The sequence below is a fragment of the Melanerpes formicivorus genome, unplaced genomic scaffold, assembly GCF_026170545.1.
Source record: "Melanerpes formicivorus ecotype bairdi unplaced genomic scaffold, bMelFor1.0.p_v2 SCAF_16, whole genome shotgun sequence".
NCBI classification, from domain to species: domain Eukaryota; kingdom Metazoa; phylum Chordata; class Aves; order Piciformes; family Picidae; genus Melanerpes; species Melanerpes formicivorus.
In genome coordinates, this window is record NW_027142368.1 from 9,961,905 (window position 1) to 9,977,404 (window position 15,500).

At 37.3% G+C, this 15,500-nt stretch overlaps 1 protein-coding gene across 1 annotated transcript in view; it reads left to right on the forward strand.

The window, feature by feature from the left end:
* The window catches only part of INSC (INSC spindle orientation adaptor protein), a 103,860-nt gene extending 95,789 nt beyond the window's left edge, over positions 1–8,071 (forward strand). Inside the window, exons 11-13 of the mRNA XM_068148595.1 lie at positions 2,026–2,181; positions 2,850–2,926; positions 4,858–8,071. Coding sequence (XP_068004696.1) covers positions 2,026–2,181; positions 2,850–2,926; positions 4,858–4,986 — 362 coding nt within the window. The 3' untranslated portion in view covers positions 4,987–8,071. The remainder of the gene's footprint in view (positions 1–2,025; positions 2,182–2,849; positions 2,927–4,857) is intronic.
* Positions 8,072–15,500: the final 7,429 nt, after the last annotated feature.

Here is a 15,500-nt window from a genome sequence, read left to right on the forward strand (position 1 = left end):
GTAGACGGAAACTTAGTGGCTGCAAGTGAAGGAGAAAGTCTTTGCTAATAATCCTTCATTTTGCATCCTGTCTCTGCTGGATACTATGCATTGCTGTAGAGTGCAAGGTGAATCCTTGGGGTGGTTCTATGTAACTGAAATAAATTTCTACTGCTTTGGAAAACTTTGCTTGTGTGGCCAATTGCTGCAGTCCTCTGTCTGCATGGCTTATTGACAGATGCCAAGCAAGGTAGAACAAAGTATTTAAAGAACGTTTTTTTCTGGTGATTACATTGAATAAGGTATCAATTCTTACACATTGAAAGGCATCATCTGGTACCAGGCCTTGCTTACCTGCATTTTGTGTCTGTATTTATAGGACTGGGTAGATAATATCCTGTTGGTGATTTGTCTTTGACTTGTGCTATGTCTTCTGTTTTGTTGGCACTGACAATTCAGATAGAGCCTGGAAGATTTTACGTTCCTTTGTGATTAATAGATTGGTTATGTAACTTGGCTATCTATTTACTTGAGCACACCAAAAACTCTTTTGTTGTTTGGGACAGGTGTATTTCATCCACTTCTACTACAGCAGAAAACTGACTGAAGTTCATGAAATTATACTAGCAGCTATGCCTACTAGGCCTAGCTTCCTGCTGGATACTACAGTATGTGGAGCTGTACGTGTGGCTTAGCAAGCACAATGTGATGAAGTGAGGGTTTGCATATGCAGTCAGGAATGGAAGCTCACAGAGGCATTTGCCCCCAGGCTTTTAAAAAGGGTTAACATTCATCTTGTGTAGAAAGGCTTTTTGTATCCACCTAATGTTGTAACAATCAGATGCTGGTCACAAGCCAGATTCACAAACTGAGAAGCATCTTTGAGTCCTGGGAAGTGTAAATAAATTTTCTTCTCAACGTTAACTATTTTTTTATATGTTGATTGAGTATTATCTAGCTGCATGATTCTGATGCTAATTCCCTTAATTATTTATGTAAATGTTCTAACAGTTAAAATCCTCTGATGCTACCTGAAGCAATCTGAATGCCTAATGGCATGTGCAATCTAATAGCACATAATTGTTGTTACATTTAAAATAATCTAGAAAGTAGAAATCAGTACAGTCTCACCTGTTTTTGTGCTGCTACAATAAGAATATCAACTCCTACAGGAAATAAGTTAATGAAACCATTTCAGCATGGATGACATTGTCTCTTCTGAAGTGGAAAGTTAGTTGCACAGCAAACTTCAGAGGCAGAATTCCACCATGCCCATTGTTAAATGATCCCTCATTCTAAAATACCCTTAAAGAGATTAAGATAAAATATTTTAAAGAATTTAAATTGCTTTAAAAAGAAGTTTAATTAAAAGCAAAACTTCATGTAAAGTTCTGAAATATGTCACTACAGGTTTTCAGTTTAGCGATTACCTTCAGGTTACTTTAGAAGCAAATAAGGAACTGCACTTGGTTTAACTGAAATAAATTTATGAAACAGAATAGAATAGAATAGAATAGACCAGGTTGGAAGAGACCTTCAAGATCATCACATCCAACCCATCATCTAACAACATCTAATCTACTAAACCATGGCACCAAGCACCCCATCAAGTCTCCTCCTAAACCCCTCCAGTGATGGTGACTCCACCACCTCCCCAGGCAGCCCATTCCAATTGGCAATCACTCTCCCTATGAAGAATTTCTTCCTAACATCAAGTCTAAACCTCTCCTGGTGCAGCTTGAGGCTGTGTCCTCTTGTGTAAAAGACCAACTTTTAGACCAGCCAAGAAATTGGAGGAGAGAAGAATTAGTGTATTTTCTAGTTCCAGAATTTCTATAGCTTCGTAGTGAAGACAAACTTTTTGCACAGATTAGATGTGCCTGAATGCTGCTGGCCAAACTACAGTCCACATTTATACATTCTTCATGCTCTGTTTGGGCAGTGATTGGTCTGTATTTACCCACCTTGCTTTTTTACATTCCACTTTTTTGAGCTAAGTTTTTTTTTGTTAAAGGGAAGATAACAGTGGCTTTTATATCCTTTTAGGCGTTCAACTTTTAATGGAAATGCTCTTTGAAAGATCATCTTCAGGAAATTCAGCAGAAGTTGCTGCTTGTGAGCGAGTCCAACAGAAATCTGCAGTGACATTGGCACGACTCAGCCGAGATCCTGAAGTGGCCGATGCAGCCGTGAAGCTCAGCTGTAAGGATGTATCTCTAGCTTAATGGCAGGCTGAAAGAGGGAGGAATTGTCAGTTATGGAGAAGCTCTTTTTAATTTTTAGCCTCACTTGGTACACTTTATAGAAGAGCTTACATGTACAGTCTGTCCAGAGAGTGGCTGAGGATGTTGTGCTAAATGAACCTCTGGCTCGTTTCCCAGAGGAACCTGAGGTGCAGTGTCCACTCAATGCACAGCTGTGGCAGATTTTGCCAAATGACAGTGCTGCCTCCTCCATTCCTTTGTTTAAACCCTTGAGCAGGATCTGCCAGGGGACAGAAAACTTGGACCCCTGCAGATTCAGCTGTGGTTAATCTAACAAAAAGGAATATATTCATTTGGCTGGAGTATTTTAAGGGTGCACGGGAGAATCATTAGGGAAGAAATATGGGTCACAATTTCCACTCTGAAGCAGCAATAGCAGGTAAAAACGATGCATTTGTTTGTTTATTCTTTACATCTATTAAATATGCCTGCTCTGAACTGCATAGCTCCATGAACAGTCCCTTAAATATTTGCATGTCATCTTTGCATTAGAGATCATATCTACTAAGGAAGATAAATATGAAACAACTGAAAAAAAGACTCTGTCTAAAAGTAGTGAGTTTGTTTTTGTAAATTATTTCTCCTGATACTCTTTTGTGCACTCAGGTATTCCTCGCCTAATTAAACTTTGCAGATCACCAACTGAAAGAAATAACAGTGATTCTGTTTTAGTGGCATGCCTGGTAAGTACATTTTAATCTTCCTTTCATGTTTATTCTGAAAAATGCAGAAAAAACCCAGCCCTTTAGATTTCAAAATGCATAAGTATTGCAGGAATGTTTTAGATTCATGCCAGGGTCTCTTGTTTTTCCCCTTAAGCATAATCCTCTATAGTGTCAATTATTTATCCTTTGATTGAAGATTTAAGCATATAAGGAAAAATGGCTTCATCTTCACATTACTGTGCACTAAAAAAAATCACTGGAACACTTCAGAATTTAAGGTTTCAGTAACTTTTAAATTCCACTCTCTGATGATGCTGTGTTTGCTGAAATGAGCCTTGAATCACAGGGGCAGCAGCCCTTTATCTGCACACACATGTATGGAAATATTTACATGCAGTGGCTGAAGACAGGAAGGGAGATTTCTTGCTTTTGCTACAATCCATTTTAACTTTTTAATTTGATTCTCCAAGTCAATATAATGGCCAGCCAAGGAGTGGCCAACAGAAGGTTAACACTTTCTCTGCTTAGGAGAAAGATTCCAGCTCCTGGCCTTGTACTATGAGTCCCAACCAACTCTTGGAGTTGAGTAATTTCACCTACTGTTCTGTGAGAGGGAAGTTCTCTGGGGACATGGATGATCTAAGGTTAGGAGATATGTTTTGATGAATGAAGACTGAAGAGTATTGTTTGACAGTGCTTTTTAGTATTAACATAATTTTAAATGCAGAAATAAAGCTTGGTTATTGCAGCTTTGTTTAATGGCTAGCTCTGTACCAGCATATGAGAAGTTTTGTTTGTTTAAGCAAGATGAAGAATGCATGAATGTGAGCATAAGATATCATTCCTGTGGTCACTCCTTATATATGCAGAGGAGGCTTGTTAATCTTCTATGGCTAGGGCAGAGGCCATATAGTGATAGCAGCAAACTGAAATTGTTGCTGCACATTCCTTGAATTCATGCCTTCAGTTGTTACTGGCCTGTCTGTCACAGCAATTCTACTTCTCCTGGTATTTTAGTAGTATTATATTAGCTGCCTAATGACAGTTTCTGATAAAGATGTGGCAAAAATATTGTCCTTGAGACATAAACTGTTTCAGGCTCTGATAAGTATTGTAATAAAAATCCATTCTGTTTTATATTTTTAGCTTGTATATTTACTTTTTTGTATGTTTTGAAGCAGGAGATTAACACTTGTGTTTAGTGCTCATTGTTACCACAGCAGAGTGATAAACTGATCTCAGCCATCAGACCTTACTTATAGAAGATGGTAGTGATTCTTGAGGAAAGCCAGGCTGCTTTCCCATTGCATTTGTCATGTCAGGTTGCTAGAAGGTATGTAATTGTATATTTTTCTCCAGTGGGAAATTCTAAGAGAAGAGTTTATAAAGAGAATAGAAACATCAATACAGTTTCCATTGTGCAGCCTCATAATCAGATTTGTCAGTTGTATTTGTTCCCACATGGTTTGAAATATACAGCTTCTTTCTAGCACACTAGTACCTAAGATTCCTATTGTGGGCATTGCATAAAACTTAACTAATAGATGTTTTTCCTGAGTCAGATGGCTTATACTTCTCAGAAATAAGACAGAAGCTGAGAGCTGAGATACAAAGAGGCAGTGTGAGACATGCAGCAAGCAGATCAGAGATATGTTTACTGTCAAAGTGTTCTGACTCTGACCTCTGTGGTCCTTAACACCACACTGGCCCTACTGCTCAGGGCTGAGTAAAGTGCCCCAAACCCCACTGTCATTTAATAGCTGCCTTTGAGGGGATGTTCATCTAGCAGATAAAGACAGTAATTGGAGATTGGCCAGGCAGAAGAGTCTGTAGACCTGCACAGTTTGGTTTTGAGCCTTGGCTGTTATTTAGAGATAGTTACAATGAATTCCTGTAAAGAAGGCTTTGTCAAACCTCAACAGCATAATTGTGTTGTTCTGTTTTTCTAGGCAGCCCTACGGAGACTAGCAGTTATGAGCCCTGATGGACTTGAAGATTCAGATTTTCAGCAGCTAGTAAAGCCCAGACTTGTGGATTCCTTTCTGCTATGCACAAATATGGAAGAGAGTTTTGTGTAAATGTGAGCCAAAAACCTTTGAAAAATAATCAAGATGATAGGTACACAATAAGATACTACAAATAGAATTTTATTTACTTTTAGTCCTGGTGTTATTTATGACTTATTTATTTTAAACCACGAACATGTTGTTTGGAGGAGCAAAGCAACAAAACGAGCAAACTTTTTTCAGTTGTTTATGAAGGTAATTTTTTATGTTCTTGCCAACACCTATCAACAGACTGCATTCTAACCAAATGGGGTTTTTTTTTTACTATAGTTGAATCAAAGTAACAAAGCCAAGAATAAATGCTTCTGCTAACGTCTTATCAATGGTATTTTTATACAGTTAAAATATTTTCCAGGTTTTTTAAAGGAATGCTTTTGTCTCAACCATTTGCTGAATTAGGAGAAAAATAATTCTCAAAGCTGCAACTATATACTTTGGGAAAACAATAGGGATGTTACAGTCTGAGTCCAGTTTGTAACTGCTACTTTTAAATGGACTTATGAAAATATGTAACTGTGATTAGCTGAGAACATGTTTCAGAAAATTTTCAAGTACTGGCTGGGAATGATGTTAAAGGACATATGCTGTATAAAGATGCGCTCCACCAGAGGATACACTCTTGCAGACAGCTCTTTTATTACCAAGTTTCCTAAGGAAATGGAGAGAATTCTAGAAAAGCTTTCATGAAGTCAAACACATCATCAGTGTGAAGGTATCCACATAAAATCTTAAACCATTACGCACCGGTATTTTTCCATCCTTTCTAAGCCTTATAAGAACTGGAAAGGAGCATATCCAGATGTGTTTTTAATATTCAAGCTACTACTTTTGTGAAAAGTTGTGTATGTATATGCTAAATCAGAACAGATAAAATCATTGACATCTGAATTCTCTTTTCCCTATTTTTCTCACTAGTCCTGTATTTCTAAAACTGCAAAACAGGACTTCCAGGAGGTCTTGGAATTGGCAAAAAGGGATTTTACTAATGAACACAACATGAAGCATAGAGTTGATTTTAAAATGGATTTATATTTGTCATGAACATTCCTCCTAAAACTTGCCATTTTATATTGATCAAGAAACCATACAAATTTAAGATTACTCAACCACCAATATCCTGAGAGTGCTAGTTTGCCACCCCCTCCAGCTTTGTAGTTTCCCCCTCCGGATTGCTTGCCACTATTATTCTGGATCATTTTATGATCAGCAACTTTAGAGCACTAGGACATCTGCCAAAAAGTAAGTACATTTCTCCTTTGCTGTACTTACTTTGTAGATATGTTAAGCAGCTTAATGAATTAATGTTTATTTAGTATTATGTGGTGTTTAGAAGAAAGGCACCAGTAAATTGCTAAGCTTTGGTTGCCTTCTGCATTTTCTAAGTCGGAGAAATCTCTCCTGTTTCAAGCAATGATACATGGTGGCTACTTACTTTTCCTCTTCAGTCTAAGGGTTAAAAAGTTTCTGCCTTAGTGTTTTCTTCGTTGTGATCTCTTCATTTAACTCGGAGCTCTATCTTGACCAGAGCTTTAAAATGTTAGAAAGCATAAAATGAACTCTGTCATAAGCAACTACTCAAAGATAAGCACTGAATCAGATGTTTCACAGATGTGATGTTCTAGTAAGAGCAGGGATGAATTCTGTTTTGTTTGCTTGCTTTGAGGCAGCTCATTGAACTTTTGAGATTAAGATGTATGGCACTGTAAAGGTTTAAAAGCATTATACAAGTGATGGACTTTAACAGTTTTCTCACTTGGCAGAAATACATGTATGAACCATGGATGCTTTATGTGGTAAAATCAACATTCTTGACATAAACTGTAAGCTCATAAATCTCGTGAAAAAGTTACTTCACTAAGGTTTCATTGCTATCATGCTGATAATTTCTAATACAATAAAACACATCAAATTCTGTTGTGAACCTTCTGTGCTGAACTCGTTCTGTCAGCTGCAACTAAAACCAGAGAGAGGAGTTTGTAGATGAAGTAGAGTTTATCCCATAACAGGTAAAGTTAAAATCTGATTAAAAAAAATATCCACACAATTGAAGTGAATTCAAGTAGCCATTAATGAAATGCCATTATGACCCATCATGTTTTAAAGCCATTTCTAACAGGTCAATCAAATATTCAGTGAGCAGGCCAGTAGCATTCAATGACTCTAATTTGCTTAGATACAATAGTGCGAATCCACGTTAATTGATTTTACTCCAGATACTCTCAGTCTGTAAATATGTAGCCATAATTCTAGGCCCATATTGCCTATTTACATGGGTTCATGTTGTGAATGTGGCTGTTTACATTATAGAAGCAAGATACATTTAGGTGAACCTCATATCTGTAGTAGAAAAATAGAACATTAAAGAGCCAATATCATCTAAGTGTCATCAAAGCCATTTTTTCTAGGTCTGAATTTTTCACCTATGTTTGTGCACTTTATTTTTGTATATGGTAAAGTTTCTGAGAAAATAAATGTATCCTTTCCTTTCTTCTTAATTAACTTGGAAGTAAAAAGTCATTAAAAATACTGAACGGTTATTTGCTCATTAGTTCTAAATAATTCTGGATTGAACATGTTTGCTTTGAAAGTGACTTCTCTGTTTATAAAGAGAGAATAAAAATGTTTGAGTTCAATGCAGTATACAAAAATATTTCGTATCAAAAGATTTTCACTGAAGCATGTGCTTTGGTGGATCAATTTTTGGACTTCCTGTGTATATTTATTTAGAGTTAGTGGAGTGTATGTGTAGTAGAGAATATGCGTACTACATGTCCAAATCAATCCATATATGTGGACTCACTCACCTATAGAGACTGCATGTAGCTTAGGTATCAGCTTATGGACATCCTGGGAACTGACTGCCATGCCTGTCAGAAGTGTTGTCCTTTCACTGAAACAGCATTTTAGGTTTTGTACGTGGTTAGAAATGTCAGCCAAATGTGCAGTGAGCTCCAAGATTCTTTGCAACTTTGATTTTCATTCCAGAGACCTTGGCTAAAGTGTTCAAATTCCAGCTTTAGTTTTGAACCGGTTTACAGATATTTGGGGCCCAGATGTTTCATTCATAGAATTAAACAAACAAAAAAAAGAATAATTTTTGTTCAGTTTATTGTGTGTTTGGTACATGAATCATTGATGGGGAATGTTAGTTGTTTCACCTGTTCTGTTTTAAAAAACTGCATCTACAAAAGATGAGATAATGTTGTGGTAAATTGGACGCCTAACCTATTTTGTAGGGTTGCTTGGTAGTATCCACATGATGGGACTTCCAGCTGTAGGGTGTCATGTTGCCTAAGCACAGGGCTGATTCAGGTATCTCACATGGCTTGTTCCAAAGATGTATGTTGGCCATCTTCATTCAAAGATTTGTAGGCTGGATGTTGGAAGAAGTTCTTCACAGAAAGAGTGATTTGCCATTGGAATGGGCTGCCCAGGGAGGTGGTGGAGTCAGCATAATTGGAGGTGCTTAAGAAGAGATTGGATGGGGCACTTGGTTTAGTTGATTAGATAGTGTTGGGTGATAGGTAGGACTCAATGATCTCAAAGGTCCTTTCCAACCTGGTCTGGTCTGGTCTGGTCTGGTCTGGTCTGGTCTGGTCTGGTCTATTCTATTCTATTCTATTCTATTCTATTCTATTCTATTCTATTCTATTCTATTCTATTCTATTCTATTCTATTCTATTCTATTCTATTCTATTCTATTCTATTCTATTCTATTCTATTCTATTCTATTCTATTCTACCCTACCCTACCCTACCCTACCCTACCCTACCCTACCCTACCCTACCCTACCCTACCCTACCTTACCCTACCTTACCCTACCCTACCCTACCCTACCCTACCCTACCCTACCCTACCCTACCCTACCCTACCCTACCCTACCCTACCCTACCCTATCCTATCCTATCCAAATAACAACAATAAACAGCCAAAATAAGTGACTTTTGTATTTTGAGAAATGTGCTTTAATTTTCAGTTTAAATTAATATTACATGTAATGCATTTAAAGTAACACCCTCAACACTGTAAATTATTCACTAATGTTCTCATTTTTAGGACAGAGGAAAGATGGCATTGATCTTTGAGAGATGTTAATTTGAATTGAAAGTGCTTAGCTGGTGAGATGGTAGGTGAAGAGTTTCAACACTTGGTAGGCTGAAGAACCAGTGATGAGGAAAATACAGGGTCATCTATCTTAAATATTTACATGCTTTGCAGAAATCCTTATCCCAGATCCAGATCTTGGGTCTGAATTTCTCTTTCAATTACTGCTTACCTGAGTAGAGGAGCTAAATTCCAAGGTCGGGTTCTGCTAATTATTATCTTGATAAGGTTTTTTTGCTGAAAAACTAAGTAACAAAAATAGCTTGTTAAATAAAACAAAAATAAATATGTGTTGTTCCCATAACAGGGAAAACAATTATCATATTATCTGGAAAACGTGAGAGAAAATATATGGACTAAGTGACCTTTGGAGATCCCTTCCAACCCAAACCATTCCATGGTTCTGTGATATTTAAGTCTACTTTCAAGTATTGGTACACTACAAGGATGCTTGTAAACTAATATTTTATGAATTGATCATTCCCCTGCCAAATAATCACTGAATCCAAGTGATGAATGAAAATCACTAGGCCAAGAGCCAAATCACTGGAAAATCACATCTTTTTCTTTCCTTTTCAACAGCAAGTCAGTGACCTTTTGTCTTACTAATTCAAATGCACCTAGAATCCAATGGAACTTGTGAGAAACCAGTGCAAAAAGTGTACAATCTAGTGCTGCTAATTTGCTTTAGAGAGAAACTGAATGGATCAAAAGACTTAGTGTGAAGGAGGTGTGCCTAATGTGATACATTTTCTATCACTGTTGTGACTACCTGTGTCACAATTGTCTAACTCAAAGGTACGCTTCTTGTACCTTTTTTATATTCTGGATATTACCACTGTCTTTTAACTAGCTTTTATCTACGTCCTCCACAGCCTTTAGAATACAACCTAACAATGCACATGTCTTTCATGTAACTTACTAGTTTTAGCACATAGAGAAATTTAGTCTGATTTGTTGGTGGTTTTTTTTTAATACCACATACTGTAAAAATGCTTTAAAATGTCTTAGTTCTGGAAGGATATACTTAACAAGATATGTCCATTGTGTAGGCTTTCCAGGCAAAGCAAAGTTTATGGTAAATCAAGAAGATGTATCTAAAAAGATTTAGAAACAACAAGAGGACACAGTCTCAAGCTGCACCAGGGGAGGTTTAGGCTGGATGTTAGGAAGAAACTCTTCATGTAGAGAGTGATTGCCTATTGGAATGGGCTGCCCAGGGAGGTGGTGGAGTTACCATCACTGGAGGGGTTTAGGAGGAGACTTGATGGGGTGCTTGGTGCCATGGTTTAGTTGATTAGATGGAGTTGGATGATGGGTTGGACACGATGGTCTTGAAGGTCTCTTCCAATCTGGTTTGGTTTGGTCTATTCCATTCCATTCCATTCCATTCCATTCCATTCCATTCCATTCCATTCCATTCCATTCCATTCCATTCCATTCCATTCCATTCCATTGCATCAAAATAAATAAATAAATGATGGAATGGGTCCAAACCATCTAGGGAAGCCTTCTTTGAAGCTATGATAAGTTAGTGTGCACTGCAGTAAAGAGCAGCCAGAGCTAACCCCTGTCTTGCAAGCTTCCTGCTAGAATTAGGACTGTAGAGGTCTAATGCATAAACTGAAATAAACTTGAATAAAATCTCAAAATATGAAGCTAAGCATGAACAGCTTGTCAAATTTTGTGATAAAGATGAACATTTAAGGAGTATACTTTGTACAGTAAGCAACGTCCTTGTTTACAAATATTTGGTTCCTCTTCCGAAGCAAGATACAACATCCTTTGTCACAGCTTTCTACTTTTGTACTGGTTAATTATTAAATAGGCCACACTTTTTTAGAGCAGCAATTATTGCAAATTAGCAATTTCAAAAGGTTAGCTTGTCTTTAGGGATGGATAAACAAGGGAGTGACTGTGAAGCACAGCCAGTCATTTCCACGAATGTCTCATCCTTAAAACAACACAATCTTTGTGGAATGAGTTAGACTGGTTATTGATTTAGAATATCTTGGTCAGAAGAAATATTTCATGTGCTTTAGGGGGAAGTTCTCATTGTTTGGAAGTTCAGCTCTGTGAGTATAGTCCAGATCAGTAATTTAGGTACTTACTGTAAACCAAAGAAAGAAGTGATCAATTCTTTTTGAGGGTGACTGCCACAGACCTGCCTTTTTCTTTTTCTTTTTTAACAAGTGGCTATGGAAAATAGTGCTGATGATTTGTTTGGAGTAGATGTCTAAACACCTCGACATCTAACTATTAGTTCAGATAATGTGAGATGAATTCCAGACTCAGTCTGGAGACAAAAGGAAGGCACTTTTTCAACTAGGGTTTCACACGCTGTTTACATATCAAATACAATTCCCATCAAACCAGAACTTGATGCAGCATCAGACTCTCCCTTTGAAATTACTGACACATCATTTTCTTGATTGCTATGCACTAGATGATGAACCCTGTTTACCAATGTTGTAAAACAAGGAGTAGATGGAACAACTCCTCAAGCTCAGAGTATTGTATCAGGTTGTATGGTTCTTATTAGAGAAAAATCTCTTGCATTTAAAGAGAAGGAGAAAGAAAACAGGACACAGGACACTAATTCAGAATGGTCTCCAAAGTGATCTAACCCAGACAATATGTGAAATACCATGGAGCTAATAAATTGCATTGCACATGTCAGGGAAGCTAATATTCACCAGAAAAGAAATTAACAGCAACCCCCCCTCAAACCCTTTATCCCTTCTTTACCAAAAAGTAATAAGCTGAGCTCTAACAAGACAAAAATTCCTACTACATTTCAAACTTCCTTTTAGAATCATCTTGTACAGTTATTACACTGTCTTCACCTATCAATATTCTTTGGCTTCACTTGTATTAAAGATCTCATGACAGTTACTGTTATATTAATTTTATTTGTTTTTGCTTGAACTCAAAATGCCTTGCTCTAAATGTGATATCAGATCAATAAGAGATGAAGAGAAAAAAAAAAAAAAGCATGTTGATGTTCCTCTTCAAAGTCATGACAAATGTGTTATGGACTGCCCTGAGTTAACACAGCCTGCTCTTTCAAGCCTCGCCTTTCTCCCCACACAGGCAGGAGGGAAAGTAACACAGCAGCCACATCTGGGTTGAGATAACGAGTTTTACTGGAAATGAGATAATCCGATGTACAATTACCTTAGCCTGTTTGCAGAAAAGGGCAGCAAAACGCAGAAACAGCAGCAGAAGCCAGCGACCTTCCCCCACTCCCAATCCACAACCTGACCAGCAGAAAAGATCAACCTCCCAAAAACCCAGAAACCAGAAGCAGCAACCAGAACAGGAAGGCTCCCATGTTGAAGTCTGAACTTGGAGCCCCATGATACTTTGCTTCAGCCAGCACTTTAATTTTTAAGCTGGCATGATGGCAGCTAGGTGTTGTGAGATGCATGTTATTTGATGTCATCATTCATTGTCCATTCTCACTCAAAATGACATTGCCTTGTGTTACATAGAAGACTTCTCACTGCAGATGTTCTAGAGCTCCACCCTGTTACAGCAGAGTCTGGATTCAACCCTGGACCAGCTGATTTCAGTGACTACTTCCAGCCCTCCTAGTGAAAGCAAACTGTGACTTTCATTCTGATGCTCAGCTTTCAATACATCTAGCTGCTGGGGAACATTTGGCACACCAGAAATACAAATGGGTTTGACCTCTTGCAGTTTGAGTTCACTGGCCACCTGTATCTACTAAATCTTTATACTCATGTTCGACATTCTTGGCCATCTGATTCATACAGTCCAATAAACCCAGCTGTCCCTCTCCTCCAGCTGATTGGGAACAGGGCCCCTCTAATTCCAACTGGAATCACTTGTATCTTGTGAAGATGCTTTGGGAGTCCCTTCAGGAGGATCTTGGTTTAGGACCTTGGCTAAAAGTTGTTTTGCCATTTGTACATTATCATCATCTGGCAAATATTTATCCTGAAATACTTAAGTCTTACTCATTTCTCTCTTTTGAAAACATTTTACTTAGAATAGTTACCAAAAAGCACTCTCAGATGGAAATTCTGGATTCTACTGCAAAGATCAGATGAACATGAATCATTTATCTTTTGTTGTTGTTTTGTTTTGTTTGTTCATTTGTTTGTTTTTTCTCTCTTCTATGTAGACTGAAAACTACAGGAATGGAGTGGTCCTTTCCCTTTTTTTGTATGACATGAAGTTCTCCAAGATGCCTCATTTCATTTAAGGCCACTTACAGATAATGCATTTTAAGTAAATATTAATACAAAGACCAACTGCTTTGGAGGTCACAAATTGTATTGTGTGTGTTTGTGCACCTATGATATTCTTTGTGTGGAAATGTCTTGGTAGCTTATTTTGCAGTTAATGTGACATGGCTTTAACTGAGATGGTTGCCTTTCCTGTCCAAGCATGATTTCAGCTGCAGCACTCATTCAAATAGAGCAGCTGAATGCAAACATTTTTTTCCATTGTTACAGCTATGGTTTGTAAGCTCAGGAGTTCCCCTTTCATGTGGCAATGCTTTCGTTGTTTCTCATGTTGGGTTATATATTGCTCACCTTTTTTAGTTTCCTTTTGTTCCCCCCCCTCCCCCTTATTCATATCAGTAAGAAAATGTCACAGATCTGGGACATTTTTCTGATGGCACAGTTCTGATTTTCATTAATGAAAAGGATATATTTAAACATTTATTTCTTGTTAATTTTTGTGAGAGATCTTTCCTTGTATGCTGAAGTCCATTTAGCAATTTCAGGTCCAGCTTCTGTACAACTCCTGCTAAAGCCTTCAGAGGACTGCTCTGGATGGTTCTGCATTTGTAGCACTTCTAGCCTTGTCAATTAGAAATTTAGGATTTTCTAAATGGACTATTTCTTTTACTTTGCCATTACTTTGTTACCTAAAGCAGATAAATTCCTCTGGTATTAGTTTAATAGAGTTAAAAAATACATTGAACTCTTCTCTTTTTTTAGTTTAGAACTTTAGCTCATGTGTTTGTTCTTGGGGTTGTCAATGATTGAAAACAATCTGTAAAGCATTAAATGGGCTATATGCTAATGATACCTTAACTATTCCTTATCCTATTAGCCACGAAATCAGAACATGTGGTGGAATCATGGTGAGAAGAAGAAAGGTATTAATGCACCATGAATTTATTAATAGTGGTGAGCAGGAGAATGACTTTGTCAGACAGGAAAATGTTCCTGGTGAAAGAAGAAGTTTCTGAAGCAGGATCATGAGGGGAGGTGGGAAGCAAGAAAAAATTTGCAAAGTTGAAATATTTGGTATAGAATTGCCTAAATCAATAAACCCTGATTTTATTTGAGAATGGCACATATTAGCTAACTTTCCCTCCAACCTCATTACACAAATTCCTTTACTAAATTTCAGTTTAGCAGTTCTTCTAAGCTCTAGTGACTGCACATGTGGAATAAACCTCTCAGTTACAAACTGTTCTAAGGTCCTGAAACAACCATTCACTGTCTAGCACCTCTCAGCTATTCTAGATACTCTGTTTGCCTTTGCATAAGATTTTACCAAAGAAATTCTAATATTTTGTTTTCTTTCAGGATATTTCACAGAAGTTGCATATTTTTATTTATTTTTAACTTGAGTCCTGACACTCCAATATCAATGGCCAAAAGAAAACCTAGTTTCATTCAAGGGCTACTTTTTCATTCACAGGAAAGTGAACAAACATCATATGGCCTTAGTAGCAGCAGTTTTGTAGTCCAGTCCAACAAACTGGTCTGTTTCAAGCAGAACAAGAGCTAGAAAATGTATGAATACAAGAAGGAGAGACAGTCTTGCTGAAATTGCTTTCTCCTGTTGAAGATTCAACCAAGCTGCCTTCAACTGGAGAACGCTCCATGGCCTCTAGTGAGCTCAGGTGTCTGTGGCATTTGTTGAGTAATCTGTGGACTTGTTTACTTTTTTTTATTAAAGTTACTTCTATCTGTTCCCATTGGGACAGCTGAGAGCTGAAAGCTCTGTGGATAATTCTGATTTTGTCTGCATACCTCTTCTTTTCCACTTCATTTGTCACTTTCCTGCTGAAGAGCGATCTTCGTTACTATTTGTTTGCACGACAGGCTTGATAACCGCCATCAAACTCACACATAACTAATATATTTCTTCTGTGTACAGACAGCAGTGTTTTAGAAATACTGAAGCACCTTCTGGACCAATTAATGTTAGTAAGTATCCAGTTTTATCAGGGACAGTCATTCCTGTCATTCCCCTCCAGTCACATACTTCTAGTCAAGGCAATAAACTGCTTTTAACTGTTCAGGTAAAACCTCATTTTTTTAACACTAATTTATTTTTAAAGAAGGAAGTAATTTTAAAATGTTAACATGAAGGTTTGATTTTATATATATATATATATATATATATATATATATATATATATAAAAAAT